The 25,601-nt window shown below is 52.2% G+C and overlaps 1 protein-coding gene across 1 annotated transcript; it reads right to left on the bottom strand.

Annotated features, from left to right (window-relative positions):
- Positions 1-2,588: 2,588 nt before the first annotated feature.
- Positions 2,589-3,491, bottom strand: LOC147725740 (vomeronasal type-2 receptor 26-like). Its single transcript, XM_086964486.1, has one exon. It carries the CDS (start codon positions 3,489-3,491, stop codon positions 2,589-2,591), a length of 903 nt encoding a protein of 300 aa, XP_086820612.1.
- Positions 3,492-25,601: the final 22,110 nt, after the last annotated feature.

Genomic DNA, 25,601 nt, shown 5'->3' with positions numbered 1-25,601 from the left:
GTGTGGATCTGGAAGTGGAGGTGTTCGGCGGTAGTAAGGTGAACGTCGGCGCTGATCGTGATTCGGATGGTGTTCTTATGGACAACGGCGATGCCTCCACCTGTTTGGGCGGTGCGGTCTTTTCGGATGATATTGTAGTTGTCCGGGATGGCTATGGCGATGTCGGGTGTTGATGATGCGTTCATCCATGTTTCAGTAAGGAAGCCGACGTCCGGTGATGTAGTGTCAAGTAGATCCCAGAGTTCGATGGCGTGTCTGTGGACCGAGCGGGTGTTCAGCAGGATGCACTTCAGGTGGTTAGAGTCGGAGCTGTGTTTGGGGTTAGTGGATGTGGTATGGGTCTTGATGCTGGTGAATTTGCAGGAGTGGCAAGCGAAGGGACCGTGGGTACGTCCCGGGGCAGCTTCATAGCAATGAGGTGTGCGTCCGGGGTAAGGTCTAGGAGGGTGGCGGCGTCATACGTAATGCGGGAGGAGTGCGGATTGAGGGGGCCAGGGGGTCTGGCGCTGGGCGCAGTCCAGGCGCGGACGGGCGTAGACGGGCTTACCTTTGGCGCACCTTCGGCCCACATGGGGCGCGATCGCTGCACGCGAAAGCATCTGTCATATGTGGATAGTGGGAGGGGAGGGGCGAGGGAGGGTTAGCTGGGAGGCGGGGCGGGCTGTGGAGGACGGGCTCTGCGGCACAACAACAACTAAAATGGCCGTGAAAAGCGAAAGTGGAGATAGGCTGGGGCTCAGAGTCAAACAATGGCTGGGACAATGTGTCTGGCGAGTGCGACCACTATCGCTTTAAAATACAGGCAATGCTTTTTTAAACAACGCTGCACAAATAGCGCTACAGCTGTACTGCACAAAAACAAACCCTAAAGGCATTTCCCTCTGTTTTTATGGGCATAGAAAGAGGAAATAATGAGAAGAAAAAATGATGTTACTCCTCATTATGCCACCCTCTGTGAGGTGCAGCCATTTCACACAATCCAATTTTAGGCATTTCGTCTCACTGTAGGAGACGGCTATCACCTGCGCTATTTGTAGCTAAGATGTGCATACTCGGACATTGGCATGGCTAACCTGCAAACGAGTATAGAATGGGCCCCTGCATTGGTGCTATGCTGCAGATTGTGTACCAACGCAGGCACAGAACAGGAGCGGGCCCTGTATTCATAGATATGGTGCTTTCATGCGCGACCCCTGTCATTCAGCGCAGCAAGTTGCTTTGCTGCATCGAGTTTGTGTGAAAGTAAGATAAAACTGGCCCTTGGCCTCCTATTTATTGATACAGGGTTGAGAGATTGATACCAACAAGGGCGATCCATTCTACCTATTGCAATGATTTCTGTCAGCAGTCTGCTTCATGTGACACCTCACTTCTTCCTACACACACAGCAGTGTGAGCCCACAGAAACAAAAACCATATCCAGAAGGAAGTATGGACAGAACAACAAAAACAAAGTAGAACAGTTAGGATTGCAGCTGTCACTAAAGCTTAACAGGAAATCAGAGAGGACATTGGAAAACGTGTAGCATCGATGATGGTGACATAGGCTGATAGTGCACGGATTGTGCCACTAGGTTCCATGTTATATAAGGGGAAGCCTGCTTCAACTACTCAGAAGGATTAAATGGTATCTTTATCTGCAACCTCTGACCACAAATGGAAATGTCACCAGTAGTATTTCTGATTCCCTCCTTTAAGCAATTACCACAAATAATAAGTTTTCCATCATTTTTCTTTATTGTCTACTACTGATGATAATGTATGCTACAAGCATGTCATATAATATGGCTGGCATACATTGTATGAAACAGTTGTTCAGACTCACCACATACAGGTCATTCTGGTCTAGAAATATACATTTCAATAAAAAATATTACAGCAAAAATAAAATGAATGATTTAATTAACGCATACTCTGCCCTTAAACACAAGCATTGCAAATAAAATGTGATGTTTTAGAACAATCAGTCACATAAACATATGACTGCATCCCAGGACACAGACCACATTACAGGATGAATAACCCTTCCCAGATTGTCTTCTCTGCCGTGAACCACATTCAGATGCTGCTCTTTGCACATAAATCCTGGTGAAGTTACTTGAAGCAATAAAAGGGTGAGGCTGCATTTACAAACTCACTGCCTCAAAAGCAACTCCTCCAAATACCCAGGACACCTCGAACAGGCTACTCAAGAACGCAATGTGTATATTTATAGACTCTAGATGAGGCGCAGCAAGACTGGTCTCTCCAGAGTGAGAAACTAGAACTAGACTCAAACAGCAATAAAACAAATGGAATCACCGCTTGAGCCGCTCAGGTACATTCCAGTCTTCTATTCTTTTTCAACCCACCAAACATGCCTACTCTTTGAGCTGTATCAGCAGGGATTCAAACCCATCCCTATTGGGTGTCCTCAAAAAACACCTTTTACTTTAAACATTTTTAATGCTTTCCTGCAAATGGCCCAATGGTTGAAAAAAAGGATGATCCAATTATACAATTTTGGACTCAATTTTCTGCCCCCACCACCACAAACAAAATGCTAAATTTAAATAATTATAGTGACTTACAAACCTCACAGTCTGAAACTATGAATGTCCACATAAAGTTAAACGTTCTCTGGTGTTAATATTTGGCATAAATAGAATGATGTAACATTTGGGAATGAATATGCATCCCAGCAGTCCAGCGCTAGAAGTCAAGATGGCGAAGACCTCCACGGCCACCATGTACCTGCCCTTCGTGCTGACATAAGCCGGTATGAAGGAGACCCAGACGCTGCAGAACACCAGCATGCTGAAGGTAATGAACTTGGCCTCGTTGAATTTATCTGGGAGGTTCCTGGCTAGGAAAGCCACAGTGAAGCTGGCAAAGGCCAAGAGGGCCATGTAACCAATCACAGTGTAGAAGGCAGTGACAGAGCCGATGTCACACAGCAGGATCTTCTTGCCAGTCTCTGAGTGCATGTCAGTGCCAGCGTGAGGTGGAGAGGTGAGCAGCCAAGAGACACAGATTGCCACTTCTCCCAGTGTGCACAAGAGGACAACCGAGCCAGACATCCGGGGCCCCAGCCATCGACTCAACTTGCTGCCAGGCCTGGTGGCATTAAAGGCAATCACCACAGTGATGGTTTTTGATAAAACACAAGACACAGCAACAGCAAAAATAATCCCAAAAGCAGCCTGTTGGATCAGACAGGTGAAGGTTGCAGGCTGCCCAATAAATAAGAGAGAGCAGAGAAAGGCCAAAATGAGTGAGACAAGGAGTGTGTAGCTGAGACCACGGTTATTGGCCTTCACTATTGGGGTGTCCCGGTGTCTGATAAAGATTCCCAGCACTCCAGCTGCAACCACAGAGAAGATAAGGGCCACAGTGGCCAACGTCACACCTAGGCTATCACTGATTGAGAGGAAGACAATGACCTTCAGGAGGCATCCATCCTTCCTGTCATTCGGCCACTGGTCCTCGGGGCACTGCATGCAGCTCTCCATGTCTGCAAGAAAGTAAACATGATATCAGCCATTTCCACTCTTTCAACTGTTACAAATATTAATTTGATAATGTAATAAAACATATTCTGACATTACTTTGAGAGTATTTTATTAGGAAAAATAAAGTGATAATTTTTTACGCCTTTGGATAGAAGCAGCAGTGGCTGGTTTAGGCTTGTGCTGTTCTGATGCAAACATGATCACAACTCCCACCCTGCAAACTCAGACAGGAAACTGGCAGTAACACTGCACCTGGTAGAACTGATACCAGGGATTGGCTGAAACAGAAAACTGCTAAAGGAGCACCAAGCTATTTATCTTAAATTTGTCTGGATCCCCCTGCAAATTTGTGCACTTAATGGTGGAAGCCGTGTGGTGTTTGAACACACCACGCATGTAGAAGAGCATGCCCAAACCACGGCATCTGATTGATCCTGAGCTCTTTCCCCCACCTTCAGAACTGTTTGTACCCACATTCTGAGCTGTTTGTGCCCCTTTTGTGCTCTTTATGCCCACGTTCTGTGCTCTTTATGCCCACGTTCTGTGCTCTTTGTGCCCCCGTTCTGTGCTCTTTATGCCCACGTTCTGTGCTCTTTATGCCCACGTTCTGTGCTCTTTATGCCCACGTTCTGTACTCTTTATGCCCACGTTCTGTGCTCTTTATGCCCATGTTCTGTGCTCTTTATGCCCACGTTCTGTGCTCTTTATGCCCACGTTCTGTGCTCTTTATGCCCACGTTCTGTGCTCTTTGTGCCCCCGATCTGTGCTCTTTATGCCCACGTTCTGTGCTCTTTGTGCCCCCGTTCTGTGCTCTTTATGCCCACGTTCTGTGCTCTTTGTGCCCATGTTCTGTGCTCTTTATGCCCACGTTCTGTGCTCTTTATGCCCACGTTCTGTGCTCTTTATGCCCACGTTCTGTGCTCTTTGTGCCCCCGATCTGTGCTCTTTATGCCCACGTTCTGTGCTCTTTGTGCCCACGTTCTGTGCTCTTTATGCCCACGTTCTGTGCTCTTTGTGCCCATGTTCTGTGCTCTTTATGCCCACGTTCTGTGCTCTTTATGCCCACGTTCTGTGCTCTTTATGCCCACGTTCTGTGCTCTTTGTGCCCACGTTCTGTGCTCTTTATGCCCACGTTCTGTGCTCTTTGTGCCCACGTTCTGTGCTCTTTATGCCCACGTTCTGTGCTCTTTGTGCCCACGTTCTGTGCTCTTTATGCCCACGTTCTGTGCTCTTTATGCCCACGTTCTGTGCTCTTTGTGCCCCCGTTCTGTGCTCTTTATGCCCACGTTCTGTACTCTTTATGCCCACGTTCTGTGCTCTTTGTGCCCACGTTCTGTGCTCTTTATGCCCACGTTCTGTGCTCTTTGTGCCCCCGTTCTGTGCTCTTTATGCCCACGTACTGTACTCTTTATGCCCACGTTCTGTGCTCTTTGTGCCCACGTTCTGTGCTCTTTGTGCCCCCGTTCTGTGCTCTTTGTGCCTTTGTTCTGTGCTCTTTATGCCCATGTTCTGTGCTCTTTATGCCCACGTTCTGTGCTCTTTATGCCCACGTTCTGTGCTCTTTATGCCCATGTTCTGTGCTCTTTGTGCCCACGTTCTGTGCTCTTTATGCCCCGTTCTGTGCTCTTTGTGCCCCGTTCTGTGCTCTTTATGCCCCGTTCTGTGCTCTTTGTGCCCACGTTCTGTGCTCTTTATGCCCCGTTCTGTGCTCTTTATGCCCACGTTCTGTGCTCTTTGTGCCCCCGTTCTGTGCTCTTTGTGCCCATGTTCTGTGCTCTTTGTGCCCACGTTCTGTGCTCTTTATGCCCCGTTCTGTGCTCTTTGTGCCCACGTTCTGTGCTCTTTATGCCCCGTTCTGTGCTCTTTGTGCCCACGTTCTGTGCTCTTTATGCCCACGTTCTGTGCTCTTTGTGCCCCCGTTCTGTGCTCTTTATGCCCACGTTCTGTGCTCTTTATGCCCACGTTCTGTGCTCTTTGTGCCCCCGTTCTGTGCTCTTTATGCCCACGTTCTGTGCTCTTTATGCCCACGTTCTGTGCTCTTTATGCCCACGTTCTGTGCTCTTTATGCCCACGTTCTGTACTCTTTATGCCCACGTTCTGTGCTCTTTGTGCCCACGTTCTGTGCTCTTTATGCCCACGTTCTGTGCTCTTTGTGCCCCCGTTCTGTGCTCTTTATGCCCACGTTCTGTACTCTTTATGCCCACGTTCTGTGCTCTTTATGCCCACGTTCTGTACTCTTTATGCCCACGTTCTGTGCTCTTTGTGCCCACGTTCTGTGCTCTTTATGCCCACGTTCTGTGCTCTTTATGCCCATGTTCTGTGCTCTTTATGCCCACGTTCTGTGCTCTTTATGCCCACGTTCTGTGCTCTTTGTGCCCCCGTTCTGTGCTCTTTATGCCCACGTTCTGTACTCTTTATGCCCACGTTCTGTGCTCTTTGTGCCATCGTTCTGTGCTCTTTATGCCCACGTTCTGTGCTCTTTGTGCCCCCGTTCTGTGCTCTTTATGCCCACGTTCTGTACTCTTTATGCCCACGTTCTGTGCTCTTTGTGCCCACGTTCTGTGCTCTTTATGCCCACGTTCTGTGCTCTTTATGCCCACGTTCTGTACTCTTTATGCCCACGTTCTGTGCTCTTTGTGCCCACGTTCTGTGCTCTTTATGCCCACGTTCTGTGCTCTTTATGCCTTTGTTCTGTGCTCTTTATGCCCATGTTCTGTGCTCTTTATGCCCACGTTCTGTGCTCTTTATGCCCACGTTCTGTGCTCTTTATGCCCACGTTCTGTACTCTTTATGCCCACGTTCTGTGCTCTTTGTGCCCACGTTCTGTGCTCTTTATGCCCACGTTCTGTACTCTTTATGCCCACGTTCTGTGCTCTTTGTGCCCACGTTCTGTGCTCTTTATGCCCACGTTCTGTGCTCTTTGTGCCTTTGTTCTGTGCTCTTTATGCCCATGTTCTGTGCTCTTTATGCCCACGTTCTGTGCTCTTTATGCCCACGTTCTGTGCTCTTTGTGCCCCCGTTCTGTGCTCTTTATGCCCACGTTCTGTGCTCTTTATGCCCATGTTCTGTGCTCTTTATGCCCATGTTCTGTGCTCTTTATGCCCACGTTCTGTGCTCTTTGTGCCCACGTTCTGTGCTCTTTATGCCCACGTTCTGTGCTCTTTGTGCCCCCGTTCTGTGCTCTTTATGCCCACGTTCTGTGCTCTTTGTGCCCATGTTCTGTGCTCTTTATGCCCACGTTCTGTGCTCTTTATGCCCACGTTCTGTGCTCTTTATGCCCACGTTCTGTGCTCTTTGTGCCCCCGATCTGTGCTCTTTATGCCCACGTTCTGTGCTCTTTGTGCCCACGTTCTGTGCTCTTTATGCCCACGTTCTGTGCTCTTTGTGCCCATGTTCTGTGCTCTTTATGCCCACGTTCTGTGCTCTTTATGCCCACGTTCTGTGCTCTTTATGCCCACGTTCTGTGCTCTTTGTGCCCACTTTCTGTGCTCTTTATGCCCACGTTCTGTGCTCTTTGTGCCCACGTTCTGTGCTCTTTATGCCCACGTTCTGTGCTCTTTGTGCCCACGTTCTGTGCTCTTTATGCCCACGTTCTGTGCTCTTTATGCCCACGTTCTGTGCTCTTTGTGCCCCCGTTCTGTGCTCTTTATGCCCACGTTCTGTACTCTTTATGCCCACGTTCTGTGCTCTTTGTGCCCACGTTCTGTGCTCTTTATGCCCACGTTCTGTGCTCTTTGTGCCCCCGTTCTGTGCTCTTTATGCCCACGTACTGTACTCTTTATGCCCACGTTCTGTGCTCTTTGTGCCCACGTTCTGTGCTCTTTGTGCCCCCGTTCTGTGCTCTTTGTGCCTTTGTTCTGTGCTCTTTATGCCCATGTTCTGTGCTCTTTATGCCCACGTTCTGTGCTCTTTATGCCCACGTTCTGTGCTCTTTATGCCCATGTTCTGTGCTCTTTGTGCCCACGTTCTGTGCTCTTTATGCCCCGTTCTGTGCTCTTTGTGCCCCGTTCTGTGCTCTTTATGCCCCGTTCTGTGCTCTTTGTGCCCACGTTCTGTGCTCTTTATGCCCCGTTCTGTGCTCTTTATGCCCACGTTCTGTGCTCTTTGTGCCCCCGTTCTGTGCTCTTTATGCCCACTGTTAGACGGACCGGGAGGGTCGGCCGAGACTACGGGGAGAGGTCTCCGGGGAGAGCCGTCTCCAACGACTGTACAGATAAGTAACTTCCCCCCCACAGACGGACACCACACAAGGTTGAAGTTTAACGAGATTTTATATGCAATTCTTAGGTTACGATGATATGATACAAGGAGGTCTGGACTCAGGGGTCCCCTCGGTTCTGGTCTCTGGTGTAGGAAAAGGGGTAGCGGGACAGTCTTGTTACCAATGAGTGGAAAATAGCTCTCAATCCTCGAGCTCGGCGTTCTAGGTGATCGGGCCGCGGCGGAGCCAGCAGGTCCCGAGATGGACGAAGGAAAAACGACGGTCCGCGGCGGAGCCTGCAGGTCCCGGTGAAGATGACGGTTACAACGGTCCGCGGCCACGCCAGCAGGTCCCGACGACGATGAAGGAGATGAAGGTTGCGAAGGCTGTGGCAGCGCCAACAGGCAGGACGGTGATGCACAAGACAGAGCTACGGCAGCGCCAGTAGTCCGCCTAGGATGAGTTCCTCTTTACGTCTCTCGACTCCAAGATACAACTGCCTTCCTGCTCTGGAGCTGCCCCAGTTATAGGGCTGGTGTGCTTTGATGTCCGGACCCTCGCACTTGGAGGTCGGGAGGTCCGGGATGAGGGAGTCCAGACACCCAGCAGGGGGGTGGAGCCAACGCCCGGGGAGGCGATGGGCGAGCGGCACTTGGTGGTGGAGAGCCATTGACACCTCCTTCTCCCATTGACTTGCCAAGTAGCCCGCTCACCTCCTGGGTGGATGGTGGTGCCGGGAAGTCTGAGGCCTGGCCAGGCCCAGGGTTGAGGTCGGCCGGGGGCCAGGCGGCCACGTGGGGGAGTGTCCAAGATGGCGCCCCAGGATGGGCGCGTAGGCTGGCAGTGGATCGGACCCACGAGGTTGACATGCTCGAGGGCAGGGGTCCCTGAGGGGACGGAGGACGTGCAAGGGTGGTGTGTAGTACCTGCGTGACCGGGCTCAGGCCTGGTCGGGCCGGGGGAGAGCGGCCTTTCATGTGGCCTGTCCAACATGCGTCCCCCCCAGCTGAAGGCGGGGAGAGTTACCCATCCTCTTGGGGACTCTCCTCGTCGAGGCGGAAGAACCGGGACAGGCCATCCGCGTTGGCGTGATCTGGCCCAGGCCGGTGTTCGACTGTGAAGTCCATACCTTGTAGGGAGATGGACCAGCGTAGTAACTTCGGGTTTTCCCCCCGCATCTGCATCAGCCATTGCAGGGGTCGGTGGTCGGTCTGTACCCGAAAGTGTGTGCCAAAAAGGTAGGGCCGGAGCTTCTTGAGGGCCCATACCACAGCGAAGGCCTCCCTCTCTATGGTGCTCCAGCGCTGTTCCCGTGGTAGGAGTCGCCGGCTAATGAAGGCCACCGGTTGATCAAGGCCGTCGGTGTTCACTTGAGACAGGACTGCCCCAATGCCATGGTCGGAGGCATCCGTCTGAACGACGAACTCCCGGCTGTAGTCGGGGGCCTGGAGCACAGGGGCGGAACACATGGCGGCTTTCAATTGTTCAAAGGCAGCTTGACACTCTGGGGTCCAGTTGACTTTCTTGGGCTGGTTTTTCGACGTGAGTTCTGTGAGGGGCCCCACTATAGTCCCATAGTCTTTCACGAACCTTCGGTAGTAGCCTGTGAGGCCCAGGAAGGCTCGTACCTCGGTCTGGGTGATGGGGGACTGCCAGGACTGGATGGCGGCGATTTTTAGCTGCAGAGGGGCCACCAGGCCGCTTCCCACTTGGTGCCCGAGGTAGGTTACAGACCCTTGCCCAATTTGACATTTGCTGGCCTTGATCGTGAGGCCAGCCCGCTGTAGGGCTTGCAGCACTGCTCGGAGGTGGTGGAGGTGCTCGGACCAATGGTGGCTGTACACAGCGATGTCGTCTAGGTAGGCGGCGCTGAATCCTTCGAGCCCCGCCAGGACCTGATTGACGAGCCGTTGGAATGTCGCTGGGGCGTTCTTCATGCCGAAGGGCATGACGGTGAAATGGTAATGGCCATCGGGTGTGGAAAAGGCAGAACGTTCTTGCGCCCGGGGTGTGAGGCCGATCTGCCAGTAGCCCGCCGTCAGGTCGAAGATACTGAGGTAGCGGGCAGCTCCCATGCGGTCGATCAGTTCATCTGCCCGGGGGATGGGATGTGCGTCTGTTCGGGTGACCGCATTCAAGCCCCGGTAGTCGACGCAGAACCGGAGTTCTGGTGTGGTGCCGGGGGCAGCTGCTTTGGGGACCAGTACTACAGGGCTGGCCCAGGGGCTGTCTGAGGCCTCGATGACCCCGAGTGTGAGCATCTTGGCTACTTCTTCTTGGATGCAGGCCCGTACCCGATCTGGCACGCGGTAGGCCCGGTGGCGGATAGGGGGGCTGTCCCCCGTGTCCACATCGTGCACACACCAGGAAGTGACACCTGGGGTGAGGGAGAACAGGCTGGCGAACTGTGATAGGAGGGCTTGACATTCCTGGCGTTGCTCTCTAGTGAGGGCCTCCGAGAGTCGGACCCCATCCACGGAGCCGTCTTGCTCCCGAGTCCGTAGGAGGTCAGGGAGGGGCTCGGAGTCTTCTTCAGCCCCAGTGTCTGTGGCCATCAGGAGGCTGAGTTCTGTACGCACAAAGTGGGGCTTTAGTCTGTTAGCGTGGAGGACCCGGAGTGGGTTCCGGGAGGATTCCATGTCGATGAGATAGGTGGCAGGGCCCTTGCGCTCGATTACTTTGACGGGCCCCGTCCATTTGTCTTGTAGGGCGCATGGTTCGGTGGGGGACATCACCCATACCTGTTGGCCAGGTTCAAATTCAATGGATGAGGCATTCCGGTCATACCACTTTTTCATGTCCTCTTGACTGGCCTCTAGGTTGGTTTTTGCCAGTTCCCGGAACCGCCGGGTCTGGTTGCGGAGGGTTAAGAGATACCGGAAGACATCTGGAGGGTTCTTTAACGGAGGCATCTCCCAGCCTTCTTTGACTAGGCTGAGCGGCCCCCGCACTGGGTGTCCATATAGCAGTTCAAATGGGCTGAAGCCCAGGGATTTCTGGGGGACCTCTCGATAAGCGAAGAGGAGGCACGGCAGCAGCACATCCCACTGGCGACGGAGGGGCTCTTCCAACCCCCCGATCATCCCCTTTAGCGTGCGGTTGAACCGCTCAACGAGTCCGTTCCCTTGAGGGTGATAGGGGGTCGTGAATCGGTAGGTGACCCCGCACTGTTGCCAGAGGGATTTCATGTATTTAGAAATAAAGTTCGTGCCTCTGTCGCTGACGACTTCTCGGGGGAAGCCCACACGGGAGAAGATCCCCATCAGAGCCCGGCCGACTACCGGGGCTGTCACAGTCCGCAGAGGGACAGCCTCAGGGTAGCGGGTGGCGTGGTCCACTAGCACCAAGATGAATCGATGGCCTTGTTTTGTGCGCGGGTCCAGGGGCCCCACAATGTCTATTCCGACCCTCTCAAACGGGGTAGTGACCACAGGAAAAGGTTGCAGGGGAGCCTTTAGTTTGCGGCCGCTCTTTCCACTGGCTTGGCACGTGGGGCAAGATCGGCAATGCTGGTGCACATCGTTCCTCATTTTAGGCCAAAAGAAGTGGGTCACTAGGCGACTGTAGGTTTTATCTTGTCCCAGGTGTCCTGCCAGGGGGACATCGTGGGCCAGGTTGAGCAGAAAGTCTCTAAAACGGAGGGGCACCACTAATACTCGGTTGGCCCCCAGCTCGGCGATTCTTTGCTCGCTATACAGCAGATCATTGTCCCAGTAGACCCAATGAGTACCGGAGGTATCTCCTGCGCTTTGGGCGAGCGCTTGCTGGCGGAGTCCCTCGAGGGAGGGACAGGTCTTCTGTTCTTGGCGAAATTGTTCTTGCGTGGGCCCCCCCTCTTGAGGCCACTGGTCGAGGTTAGCGAGGTCGGAAGGTTGAGCTGGTTCGGGGGGAATGTCACGGTCGGTGGTTTCGGCTGGGGCGACCGGGGGCGGTGGTGCCGGCCATTCGGGTTCTTCTGGGCGGTGGTTGGCACGGGCGGCCATGGACCGGGTGGTGACGCACGCCCAGTCCGGGACGCCTAACATCCCCAGGTGTTCTCTTCGCTCCACGGCTGCCCACGGAGAGCTTTCAAGGTCATTTCCCAGGAGGCAGTCTACGGGGGCATCGTCTCGGACCGTTACTTTCAACATGCCGGAGACCCCTCCCCATTCGAAAGGGACGCAGGCCATCCGACACAGACTTTCCGAGTTATCGGCTGATCGTACAGGGCAGAGAATGTTCGGTAAATACTGTTCTGGGGTCACCAGGTGACAGCGGACGGCTGTTACACTGGCCCCGGTGTCACGAAGGGCTTCGGCCCGGCGTCCATTGATGCTCACCCATTGGCTGTACTTCTGGGTGTTAGCGGGTAGGGGGACCCGCGGGACCATGTCTTTCCCCCCTAAGCATGCTAGAGCCATGGCGGCTGGCTCCCACTCTTGATGCTCTTGTTCGTATTCTTCCTGCTCCTCGGAGATCTGTTCTTCCCCTAGGGCCGCAGCGGCCACTTGGCGGGGTCTTGGGCTCTGGTACTGCGGGCAATTTGGGTCGTTTGCATAGTGGCCGACCCGTTGGCATCGGTGACACGTGACATTGGCTCTGTACCCCGGTCGCGCCGGGGTGCTGCCCCGGTTGGCCGGGGGGGTGGTGCTGGTAGCGGGGGCGACCGGAGCGTTGTCTCTTCCTCGTCCTTGGCCCCCTCCTCCTCCTCTGGGTCGGTGCTGACCATTGTTGTTCCGGTTCTGTTCGTAGGACCCATTCCGGCCCACTCTGGTGATCTCCCACCGGTCAGCTTCGGCTGCGAGCTGCCGGGGATCCGTTAACTTGCTGTCGAGGAGGTGCTGGCGGAGTTCAATGAAGCAATTGTTCGACAGATGCTCCCATACCATCAGATTGAACAGTTGTTCGTATGTCGTGACGTTGCTTCCTCTGATCCAGCCCTCGAAGGCTCGGCTAAAGTAGGTTACATAGTCCATCCAAGTTGTACCCGGGATGCGGGTGCAGTCTCGGAACCTCTGACGGTACATCTCGGGTGTGAGGCCATAGCGGGTGAGGAGTGGTCATATGGTCATAGGAGGTCATCTGGTGGTCCGGGAGCTGTAGCAGGGTATCGCGGCCCTCATTGAGGAATCTCCCCCATAGACCGGCTCCCCAATCGCTTCTATCGATCCGGTGTGCAGTCATAGCGATTTCATAGGCCTTAAACCATTGCTGGATGTCGTCCTCTCGGAAATACTCTCGGACAACATCCTTGGGGATGTGTACCTTTTTCTCTGTGGCCCCTGAGGTGTGGGGTCGCTCGGGCACCCCTACTTCTTTATTTTGCTTGCGCAGGTTGATCTCGGCTAGGTTCCGTTCGTGTTCGTACGCCAGTTTCTTTTCCTCGAGCTCCCTTTGTCTCTGTTTCTCCTCTCTTTCTTCTCGGAGACGCAGGTGCTCTAAGTTGATTTTTTGTTCGGCCAACTTAAGTTCAACGTCCATTTTGAGCTGGGCCATTTCTAGCTCGTGTAGTCGGGTTCTTTCTCTTTCCTGGATCTCGTCTTGCGAGAGACCCGTTCTTTGCCCTTCAGGGGCCGTGGTGGTTTTTTCTGCGGTGCTTTGATCGGGGGTTCCGGCAGCCCCGGTCTCTGCCCAAGATTCTAGGGCATGCTTAAAATCGTCTTTGGTGCTTAGTCCGGTGGTAGCGATACCCAGTTCGATGCAGAATTGTTTTAGTTCACGATGGCTGTACTCCTCCAATTTCTCCATTTGGAACTTCTCGGTTGATCCGCTTTCTTTAGTTGTCATTGTGATTTCGTCGTGGGGTGAGTTACTCTCTGTACGTTATGCGGTGATTCGGATCGCGCCGCTGGCCACCAATGTTAGACGGACCGGGAGGGTCGGCCGAGACTACGGGGAGAGGTCTCCGGGGAGAGCCGTCTCCAACGACTGTACAGATAAGTAACTTCCCCCCCACAGACGGACACCACACAAGGTTGAAGTTTAACGAGATTTTATATGCAATTCTTAGGTTACGATGATATGATACAAGGAGGTCTGGACTCAGGGGTCCCCTCGGTTCTGGTCTCTGGTGTAGGAAAAGGGGTAGCGGGACAGTCTTGTTACCAATGAGTGGAAAATAGCTCTCAATCCTCGAGCTCGGCGTTCTAGGTGATCGGGCCGCGGCGGAGCCAGCAGGTCCCGAGATGGACGAAGGAAAAACGACGGTCCGCGGCGGAGCCTGCAGGTCCCGGTGAAGATGACGGTTACAACGGTCCGCGGCCACGCCAGCAGGTCCCGACGACGATGAAGGAGATGAAGGTTGCGAAGGCTGTGGCAGCGCCAACAGGCAGGACGGTGATGCACAAGACAGAGCTACGGCAGCGCCAGTAGTCCGCCTAGGATGAGTTCCTCTTTACGTCTCTCGACTCCAAGATACAACTGCCTTCCTGCTCTGGAGCTGCCCCAGTTATAGGGCTGGTGTGCTTTGATGTCCGGACCCTCGCACTTGGAGGTCGGGAGGTCCGGGATGAGGGAGTCCAGACACCCAGCAGGGGGGTGGAGCCAACGCCCGGGGAGGCGATGGGCGAGCGGCACTTGGTGGTGGAGAGCCATTGACACCTCCTTCTCCCATTGACTTGCCAAGTAGCCCGCTCACCTCCTGGGTGGATGGTGGTGCCGGGAAGTCTGAGGCCTGGCCAGGCCCAGGGTTGAGGTCGGCCGGGGGCCAGGCGGCCACGTGGGGGAGTGTCCAAGATGGCGCCCCAGGATGGGCGCGTAGGCTGGCAGTGGATCGGACCCACGAGGTTGACATGCTCGAGGGCAGGGATCCCTGAGGGGACGGAGGACGTGCAAGGGTGGTGTGTAGTACCTGCGTGACCGGGCTCAGGCCTGGTCGGGCCGGGGGAGAGCGGCCTTTCATGTGGCCTGTCCAACACCCACGTTCTGTACTCTTTATGCCCACGTTCTGTGCTCTTTGTGCCCACGTTCTGTGCTCTTTATGCCCACGTTCTGTGCTCTTTATGCCCACGTTCTGTACTCTTTATGCCCACGTTCTGTGCTCTTTGTGCCCACGTTCTGTGCTCTTTATGCCCACGTTCTGTGCTCTTTATGCCTTTGTTCTGTGCTCTTTATGCCCATGTTCTGTGCTCTTTATGCCCACGTTCTGTGCTCTTTATGCCCACGTTCTGTGCTCTTTATGCCCACGTTCTGTACTCTTTATGCCCACGTTCTGTGCTCTTTGTGCCCACGTTCTGTGCTCTTTATGCCCACGTTCTGTACTCTTTATGCCCACGTTCTGTGCTCTTTGTGCCCACGTTCTGTGCTCTTTATGCCCACGTTCTGTGCTCTTTGTGCCTTTGTTCTGTGCTCTTTATGCCCATGTTCTGTGCTCTTTATGCCCACGTTCTGTGCTCTTTATGCCCACGTTCTGTGCTCTTTATGCCCACGTTCTGTGCTCTTTGTGCCCCCGTTCTGTGCTCTTTATGCCCACGTTCTGTGCTCTTTATGCCCATGTTCTGTGCTCTTTATGCCCACGTTCTGTGCTCTTTGTGCCCACGTTCTGTGCTCTTTATGCCCATGTTCTGTGCTCTTTATGCCCACGTTCTGTGCTCTTTGTGCCCACGTTCTGTGCTCTTTATGCCCTTTATGCCCACGTTCTGTGCTCTTTATGCCCACGTTCTGTACTCTTTATGCCCACGTTCTGTGCTCTTTGTGCCCACGTTCTGTGCTCTTTATGCCCATGTTCTGTGCTCTTTATGCCCACGTTCTGTGCTTTTTGTGCCCATGTTCTGTGCTCTTTATGCCCACGTTCTGTGCTCTTTATGCCCATGTTCTGTGCTCTTTGTGCCCATGTTCTGTGCTCTTTATGCCCACGTTCTGTGCTCTTTATGCCCACGTTCTGTGCTCTTTATGCCCATGTTCTGTGCTCTTTATGCCCACGTTCTGTGCTCTTTATGCCCACGTTCTGTGCTCTTTATGCCCACGTTCTGTGCTCTTTATGCCCACGTTCTGTGCTCTTTATGCCCACGTTCTGCGCTCTTTGTGCCCCCGTTTTGTGCTCTTTGTGCCCACGTTTTGTGCTCTTTATGCCCCGTTCTGTGCTCTTTATGCCCACGCTCTGTGCTCTTTGTGCCCCGTTCTGTGCTCTTTATGCCCACGTTCTGTACTCTTTATGCCCCCGTTCTGTGCTCTTTATGCCCACGTTCTGTGCTCTTTATGCCCACGTTCTGTGCTCTTTGTGCCCCCGTTCTGTGCTCTTTATGCCCACGTTCTGTACTCTTTATGCCCACGTTCTGTGCTCTTTATGCCCACGTTCTGTGCTCTTTATGCCCACGTTCTGTACTCTTTATGCCCACGTTCTGTGCTCTTTATGCCCACGTTCTGTACTCTTTATGCCCATGTTCTGTGCTCTTTATGCCCACGTTCTGTGCTCTTTGTGCCCACCTTCTGAGCTGTTTGTGCCCCTTTTGAGCTCTTTATGCCCATGTTCTGTGCTCTTTATGCCCACGTTCTGTGCTCTTTGTGCCCCCGTTCTGTGCTCTTTATGCCCACGTTCTGTGCTCTTTGTGCCCACGTTCTGTGCTCTTAATGCCCACGTTCTGTGCTCTTTGTGCCCACCTTCTGTGCTCTTTGTGCCCACGTTCTGTACTCTTTATGCCCACGTTCTGTGCTCTTTGTGCCCACGTTCTGTGCTCTTTATGCCCACGTTCTGTGCTCTTTGTGCCCACCTTCTGAGCTTTTGTGCCCCGTTCTGTGCTCTTTATGCCCACTATCTGTGCTCTTTATGCCCACCTTCTGAGCTGTTTGTGCCCCTTTTGAGCTCTTTATGCCCACGTTCTGTGCTCTTTATGCCCACGTTCTGTGCTCTTTGTGCCCCCGTTCTGTGCTCTTTATGCCCACGTTCTGTGCTCTTTGTGCCCACCTTCTGTGCTCTTTATGCCCACGTTCTGTGCTCTTTATGCGCCCACGTTCTGTGGTCTTTGTGCCCACCTTCTGAGCTGTTTGTGCCCCTTTTGACTCTTTATGCCCACGTTCTGTGCTCTTTGTGCCCACGTTCTGTGCTCTTTGTGCCCATGTTCTGTGCTCTTTATGCGCCCACGTTCTGTGCTCTTTGTGCCCACCTTCTGAGCTTTTGTGCCCCTTCTGTGCTCTTTATGCCCACGTTCTGTGCTCTTTGTGCCAACCTTCTGAGCTGTTTGTGCCCCTTTTGAGCTCTTTATGCCCACGTTCTGTGCTCTTTGTGCCCACTTTCTGTGCTCTTTGTGCCCATGTTCTGTGCTCTTTATGCGCCCACGTTCTGTGCTCTTTGTGCCCACCTTCTGAGCTTTTGTGCCCCTTCTGTGCTCTTTATGCCCACGTTCTGTGCTCTTTGTGCCCCCGTTCTGTGCTCTTTGTGCCCACGTTCTGTGCTCTTTATGCCCACGTTCTGTGCTCTTTGTGCCCACCTTCTGTGCTTTTGTGCCCCGTTCTGTGCTCTTTATGCCCACGTTCTGTGCTCTTTATGCCCACCTTCTGAGCTGTTTGTGCCCCTTTTGAGCTCTTTATGCCCACGTTCTGTGCTCTTTATGCCCACGTTCTGTGCTCTTTGTGCCCCCGTTCTGTGCTCTTTATGCCCACCTTCTGTGCTCTTTGTGCCCACCTTCTGTGCTCTTTATGCCCACGTTCTGTGCTCTTTATGCGCCCACGTTCTGTGCTCTTTGTGCCCACCTTCTGAGCTGTTTGTGCCCCTTTTGAGCTCTTTATGCCCACGTTCTGTGCTCTTTGTGCCCACGTTCTGTGCTCTTTGTGCCCATGTTCTGTGCTCTTTATGCGCCCACGTTCTGTGCTCTTTGTGCCCACCTTCTGAGCTTTTGTGCCCCTTCTGTGCTCTTTATGCCCACGTTCTGTGCTCTTTGTGCCCACCTTCTGAGCTGTTTGTGCCCCTTTTGAGCTCTTTATGCCCACGTTCTGTGCTCTTTGTGCCCACGTTCTGTGCTCTTTGTGCCCATGTTCTGTGCTCTTTATGCGCCCACGTTCTGTGCTCTTTGTGCCCACCTTCTGAGCTTTTGTGCCCCTTCTGTGCTCTTTATGCCCACGTTCTGTGCTCTTTGTGCCCCCGTTCTGTGCTCTTTGTGCCCACCTTCTGAGCTGTTTGTGCCCCTTTTGAGCTCTTTATGCCCACGTTCTGTGCTCTTTGTGCCCACGTTCTGTGCTCTTTATGCCCACGTTCTGTGCTCTTTGTGCCCCCGTTCTGTGCTCTTTATGCGCCCACGTTCTGTGCTCTTTGTGCCCACCTTCTGAGCTTTTGTGCCCCTTTTGAGCTCTTTGTGCCCACCTTCTGTGCTCTTTATGCCCACGTTCTGTGCTCTTTGTGCCCATGTTCTGTGCTCTTTGTGCCCCCCGTTCTGTGCTCTTTGTGCCCCCGTTCTGTGCTCTTTGTGCCCATGTTCTGTGCTCTTTATGCCCACGTTCTGTGCTCTTTATGCCCACGTTCTGTGCTCTTTGTGCCCACGTTCTGTGCTCTTTGTGCCCCCGTTCTGTGCTCTTTGTGCCCCCGTTCTGTGCTCTTTGTGCCCACCTTCTGAGCTGTTTGTGCCCCTTTTGAGCTCTTTATGCCCACGTTCTGTGCTCTTTGTGCCCACGTTCTGTGCTCTTTGTGCCCACGTTCTGTGCTCTTTGTGCCCCTGTTCTGTGCTCTTTATGCGCCCACGTTCTGTGCTCTTTGTGCCCACCTTCTGAGCTTTTGTGCCCCTTTTGAGCTCTTTGTGCCCACCTTCTGTGCTCTTTATGCCCACGTTCTGTGCTCTTTGTGCCCATGTTCTGTGCTCTTTATGCCCACGTTCTGTGCTCTTTATGCCCACGTTCTGTGCTCTTTGTGCCCACGTTCTGTGCTCTTTATGCCCACGTTCTGTGCTCTTTGTGCCCCCGTTCTGTGCTCTTTGTGCCCATGTTCTGTGCTCTTTATGCCCACGTTCTGTGCTCTTCATGCCCACGTTCTGTGCTCTTTGTGCCCACGTTCTGTGCTCTTTATGCCCACGTTCTGTGCTCTTTGTGCCCCCCGTTCTGTGCTCTTTGTGCCCCCGTTCTGCGCTCTTTGTGCCCCCGTTCTGTGCTCTTTATGCTCACGTTCTGTGCTCTTTGTGCCCCCGTTCTGTGCTCTTTGTGCCCCCGTTCTGTGCTCTTTGTGCCCACCTTCTGAGCTGTTTGTGCCCCTTTTGAGCTCTTTATGCGCCCACGTTCTGTGCTCTTTGTGCCCACGTTCTGTGCTCTTTGTGCCCACGTTCTGTGCTCTTTGTGCCCACCTTCTGAGCTGTTTGTGCCCCTTTTGAGCTCTTTATGCCCACGTTCTGTGCTCTTTGTGCCCACGTTCTGTGCTCTTTGTGCCCACGTTCTGTGCTCTTTGTGCCCCCGTTCTGTGCTCTTTATGCCCACGTTCTGTGCTCTTTATGCCCCCGTTCTGTGCTCTTTGTGCCCACCTTCTGAGATGTGCCCCCCCCCCCCTTTGGTTCTCTGTTCCCACCCTCCTTGTATATAATATGATATGAGCTGAAGCAGGCTGCTGACTGTAGATTGCTTGGGAGTGATTTTATTTTATGCCCATGTAGATCAGACAGGACATTTGCATACTTTCTTATTGAAATATTGGGGTTGTTGAAACATGTGGGGCCTCATTTATGAAAAGTGACGCATTGCTGCGTGAAAGCAGCAATGAGTCACTTCTCAGTGCGCACTCCTTGCGACAAACCTGATGCGTCATATTTACATTATGACGCATCATGTCGCAAGGAGTTACAGATACGTCAGTATTTCTGAGGTATCTGTAAGCGCAAACGTGACGCATTGCTGGAGTATGTCACAAAAGTGACGCAACTCCAGCAATGCGTCCTTTCCCATGTGAAACGGCCAGTGTAAGTATTACGCCTGCTGTGAGGCAGGCGCAAGATTTTGACGCAACGGCGTCCTAGAAGTGACGCAGTGAAATCTCATAGATTTCACTGCGTCACTTTTACGACCCTTCCTTGCGTCAATACGCCCCGCCTTGCATACATTACACCTGGTGCAGGTATAATGTGGCGCAAGGGTTTACAAAGTGACGCATATACCTAGATGCGTCACTTTGTAAATATGTTGCAACAAGGCACACTTTTTACGCCACTGGTGCGTCACAAAAAGTGACGCACTGGTGGCGTAAAAGTGACGCACAGCCTCATAAATGAGGCCCGTGAAGCTCATAGAAGAGCTTACCCCAATTGGTCCTGAGTTGTCTGTGTCCACCTGCCTCCTACATAATACATCACAGACAGATTGAGGGAGTCATGGACTCGTCACCACTCCAAGCACCTATGCCTGCCTCCCACATAATACATCTCAGGCAGATGCAGAGAGTCATTGAAAAATAACACTCCAAGCAACTACACCTGCCTCTTCCATAATACATTATCGACGGGAAACATCCTTTACCACGCATCAATTACAATGCGGTATGTTATATTGCAGTTTTGACTACGCAAGTCATTATATCGACTTGCACTGGAGGGCACTCTAGACTAAGGAATAGTGTAAATTACTATTCCAACACCTTCCTTACTGTACGTAGACTGGAGTTTGAATAGTAATTCACACTGCCCCTAAGTCCAGCACCCTCCAGCGCAAGTCAATGTGTGGTAAATAAAATTACCCAGACTATTTTTCTATACAATAATAACAATAAGGATAGCTCATAAAATGAGAGGCAGAGTCCGTGGTATCTGAGTCAAAAGGGGTTTAATTTAAATGACTCGAGTCATTGAGAATCGGGTTCCATCACCTCTAAGGTTCAGGAAGGGATATCTAACGTTTTATTAACATCACACATTATATATAGTAAAACCATACAATTGAATTGAATACAGTAGGCGGAACACTCCAGGCGGAGCAAGTGAAAGAGAGAGATAAGAACACATGGGCGTGAAAGAAGGCGTGTAGGAGGCGTACACGTGGGTGCTCACTTGATGTGTCATAGAAGTGTCTAAGGTGGGTGGATGCATAGAGGAGATCTGCAGGGTCAGCAGAAACCTTTACCCTACATGTGCGCATAACTGGTCATGACGTGAAATTGACGTGTAACTGGGAAGAGCTGGAGGGAGTTGACTTTAGCACTAGTAGAGGGGTCTGGAGTCTGGGATGTCAGAACGACCTGTACCTTTGGCATATCTGATATCTTGTGTTTGGAGGATGTATTGTCTGAAGAAAAGGTCTCTCGAGTAAAGGCTGTTCATCACTAAATGCCAATGTGTGCATATATTTCTTCATGCATTGCGTAGGGGCCATGGGCCTACTATGGCAACGGGTTCAGTAAATCACTTGCATGGAGACAGGAAGGCTAGGCCCTATGCTCTGTAGGCGGAAAATGTTTACCTATTTCACTAGACTGAAATGTGTTTTTGCGGAGGCTGAGCAGATAATTGTAGGCAAAATACCGTCTTGGCAGGCAGGCCAGGCTGGGCACCTCTCGGCTGGGCAGGGAGTAAGGGAGAGGTCAGGGATGCATACCTAAACTGTAGCTTTCAGAGACAGAAGAGGCTCGGAGCCTGAATTCAGGGCCTGGCTCGGCTGTGCCACAAAAACGTGTGCTTCTCGATATTTAAACGTGTACCATGTAAATGCATTGGCAACGTAGGCCCTAGTGCGGAATTAATGTTTCATTCATGGAGGGCCTAATAACTGACATGCTAACATTAGACGGAAATGCAGGGGCATTATTATGACAGGCACGGAAAAGGAATTACATAACAACATGGACATACATGGAGCATAGGTACGTGGATAGGGTGCGAGTGGGGGGGACACACTGACCACATAAAATTTCTGTTTCCTCATTCCCTCCTTGTCCCCTATTGCGCTCTTAGGATACATCTATTTTCATGAGACCATCTATTTGTTCATATAGCATCATTTGCTCGTCTTTTCTCATTCGAGCACGGGAACGTGAACGTGGACGGGGAATACAAGCGGTGGCACACAAGCCGCAAATCGCTGGGCCACATTGCAGACAGAGACAGCAACTGAATAGTATGAGCAGTATTACTCCTAGAAATGACAACACTTTCCATCCCCAGGCTGATATCACACTCCAGAGCCAACCGGACCAAGTCCAGGTGCCTGGATTCTGGTGTATCTGGTGAGCTATCTTATGGAGTCTTGTTATTGCCGCATACACTGATGGTGTGTTATTAGGAATGAAAACACAACAACTGGAGCCGATCACTCTACAAGCTCCACCCCTATCGGCCAGGATGACGTCAAGAACAAGGCGGTTCTGAAGAACAACCAGTCTCATAGCAGACTGCTCTTCGGTCAAGTTACCTAAGGCAGAAGTAGTCTCGTTCACTACTGCTTCCAATGTTCTGGTTAATCTACGTATTAATTTACTGTTTTGGACGGGACCTATGAAGAAAAAGAATCCTTTATAGAAATCTGTATATTGTTCCAATGCTGTCTCAGTCTGAACGACAACCGGGGACTCGATCTCCCTCTTGTGTCTTACATGTACGAGTCGGGAATCTCGATGATAATGGGATGGGGCTAGAAAAACTGGTGGCAGTAGGAACGCAATTTAACACGTTCCACCCCAGTCTAAGGGCAGACGTACATAAGCTGTCTGACCACAAATAAAATAAGAATGGCGGGAAGCTTTGAAGGTAGACTTTCCTTTATCACTGAATTCGACCACAGTATTACAATCACTGTGTCCGAGGTGCACTGAACCATTTTTCCTAACGCATAATTCACCTTTCACTGGTAAGACTGTTATAAACTGTGAACCTGTATTGGTCTCGGACTGGACATTCAGAATCATGAGGTTAAGGGAAAAATTTCCTAATTCGTACACTTCATTTTCTAGATCGGTCCCTTTCCTTTGGGGAAGACCATCTTCGTCTGGAAAACATGCCTTATTCATAACTGTATTCAGGTCTCCCCATATCCAATCGCTCTGGGAAACTGTGGACTTACTGTCTAGTGATGACATTAAAGCAAACCATGCTCCGCACGAACCATTGTGCGAAAACGGATAAGGAAAAAGGGGAAGAACTCCCTTCATTTTCTGATAAGGTGGGAGTCGGCCACATACCCAGCAATTCGTTACATTGCTGGTCTGGTGAGAATGATGTAACATACGGATAAAAGTGTTGTTGCGCAGTGCTAGTCGATAGGATAATTCATGAGGTGGCAGGTCACTGAAAGTGTGTTCTACAGGGTCATTGAAGGAAGAATGTATATGTGAACCAAGGGGAGGAAAGAAAACATGTAGCGTCAAGCTTATACATATAATCGATATACTTAGAAAAAACATAATGATCAGAGTTACTATGCATCTACTGCGTAAGTGTTTGCAGTATTTTTCTTTCATGTTTGTCCGCCTATCTCTCTGACTATTTGGGTCTACGATCTTATACATGTCAGGAACCTGTCTAATCGCTTCACCCGAGGGGGACTTAAACAATTAAACGCTGTCTGACTTACTAGACCGTAACTTCTGCCTATACTCCTGTTGCGGAGTCTTTTCTAGCAAAGGGAGTTTAGTGTCAATATCGGAACAGTCCTCAGAAACCTTTCAGAAACGGAACAGTTCTCAGAGTCCTTTACTGAACCAAGTCCATGGAATCGTTTAACGTGATGGGCATGGAGCCAGCCTTTGCGGCCCTCGACCTTGACGGCGGTCCTCGTTGTCAACAAGACTAATTTCGGCTCACGCCAGCGGGGCTCCAGAGGGCTTGAACGGTCAAAGTTGCGGACGTAAACCAGGTCTCCTGGAACGATTTCGTGGCTTTTCACCTGGGTGTTGTCCGGGAAGGCAGCTGCGACCTGTGAACGACAAGAAAGGAGTGCAGACATCAAGGAAGCCAGGTAATCTGTCAGCATATTACTGTCAACATCGGTAATTCTACGTGGCATAGGCGTACCCCACATATTCGCCGGTCTACCAAAAACCACCTCGTACGGGGATAGTCCGGTTCTGGAATGAGCTACCATACGCATGTAAAAGAGGGCAACCGGTAAGGCTACCATCCAGTCCACGCCTTTTTCTTTACAGACCTTCGCTAGTCGTGTTTTTAGAGTCTGATTGTGTCTTTCTACGAGGCCAGCTGCCTCTGGATGTCGTACACAATGGAATTTCCACTGGCACCCTAACAGGAGAGATACTTGTTTCATTAATTCAGAAGAGAATGGCTGTCCATTATCTGAGTACACGACACGGGGCAAGCAGTATCGCGGGAAGAATTCACGGACCAACTGCTTAGCAGTGGTAACAGCAGTGTAATCTGGGACTGGGTACGCTTCTGTCCATCTAGATAAGGCACATTGTTGGACAGGCCACATGAAGGGCCACTCTCCCCCGGCCCGACCAGGCCCGAGCCCGGTCACGCAGGTACCACACACCACCATTACACGTCCTCCGTCCCCTCAGGGACCCCTACCCTCGAACATGTCGACCTCGTGGGCCTGATCCACTGCCGGCCTGCGCGCCCATCCTGGGCGCCATCTTGGACACTCCACCACGAGGCCGCCTGGCCCCCGATCGACCTCAACCCTGGGCCTGGCCAGGCCTCAGACATCCCGGCACCACCATCCACCCAGGAGGTGAGCGGGCTACTTGGCAAGTCAATGGGGGAAAGAGGTGTCGATGGCTCTCCCCCGCCAGGTGCCGCTCGCCCATCGCCTCCCCGGGCACTGGCTCCACCCCCCTGCTGGGTGTCTGAACTCCCTCATCCCGGACCTTCCCGACCTCCAAGTGCGAGGGTCCGGACATCAAAGAACCCCAGCCCTATAACTGGGGCAGCTCCAGAGCAGGAAGGCAGTTGTATCTTGGAGTCGAGAGACGCAGAGAAGAACTCATCCTTGACGGACTACTGGCGCTGCCATAGCTCTGTCTCGTGCACCATCGTCTTGCCTGCTGGCGCTGCCGCAACCTTCGTAACCTTCATATCCTTCATCGTCGTCGGGACCTGCTGGCGTGGCCGCGGACCGTTTGTAACCATCATCTTCATCGGGACCTGCTGGCTCCGCCGCGGACCGTCGTTTCCTTCGTCCATCTCGGGACCTGCTGGCTCCGCCGCGGCCCGATCATCTAGAACGCCGAGCTCGAGGATTGAGAGCTAGTTTTATCTTTTGGTAACAAGACTGTCCCGCTACCCCTTTTTCCCAAGCCAGAGACCAGAACCGAGGGGACCCCTGAGTCCAGACCTCCTTGTACCATTCCATCGTAACTTAAAGAATTGCCTATAAAGTCTCGTTGAACTTTAACCTTGTGTGGTGTCCGTCTGTGGGGGGGAAGTTACTTGTCTGTACGATCGCTGGAGACGGCTCTCCCCGGAGACCTCTCCCCTTATCCTCGGCCGACCCTCCCGGTCCGTCTAACATTGGTGGCCAGCGGCGCGATCCGAATCACCGCATAACCGTACAGAGAGTAGCTCACCCCACGGCGAATCACGATGTCAACTAAAGAAAGCGGATCAACGGAGAAATTCCAGATGGAGAAATTGGACGAGTACAGCCATCGTGAACTAAAGCAGTTCTGCATCGAACTAGGTATCGCTACCACCGGTCTCAGTACCAAAGACCATTTTAAGCAGGCCCTAGAATCTTGGGCAGAAACCGGGGCTGCCGGAACCCCCGATCAAAGCATCGCAGCAAAAACCACCACGGCCCCTGAAGAGCGAAGAACGGGTCTCTCGCAAGACGAGATCCAGGAACGAGAGAAAACCCGACTACACGAGCTGGAAATGGCCCGGCTCAAAATGGACATTGAACTTAAATTGGCCGAACAAAAAATCAACTTAGAGCACCTGCGTCTCCGAGAAGAAAGAGAGGAGAAACAGAGACAAAGGGAGCTCGAGGAAAAGAAACTGGCATATGAGCATGAGCGGAAACTAGCTGAGATCGACCTACGCAAGAATAAAGAAGTAGGGGTGTCCGAGCAACCCCACACC

This window comes from Lissotriton vulgaris, chromosome 3_2, assembly GCF_964263255.1.
Source record: "Lissotriton vulgaris chromosome 3_2, aLisVul1.2, whole genome shotgun sequence".
Taxonomy (NCBI): domain Eukaryota; kingdom Metazoa; phylum Chordata; class Amphibia; order Caudata; family Salamandridae; genus Lissotriton; species Lissotriton vulgaris.
This window is presented reverse-complemented; position numbering and strand designations above follow the sequence as displayed.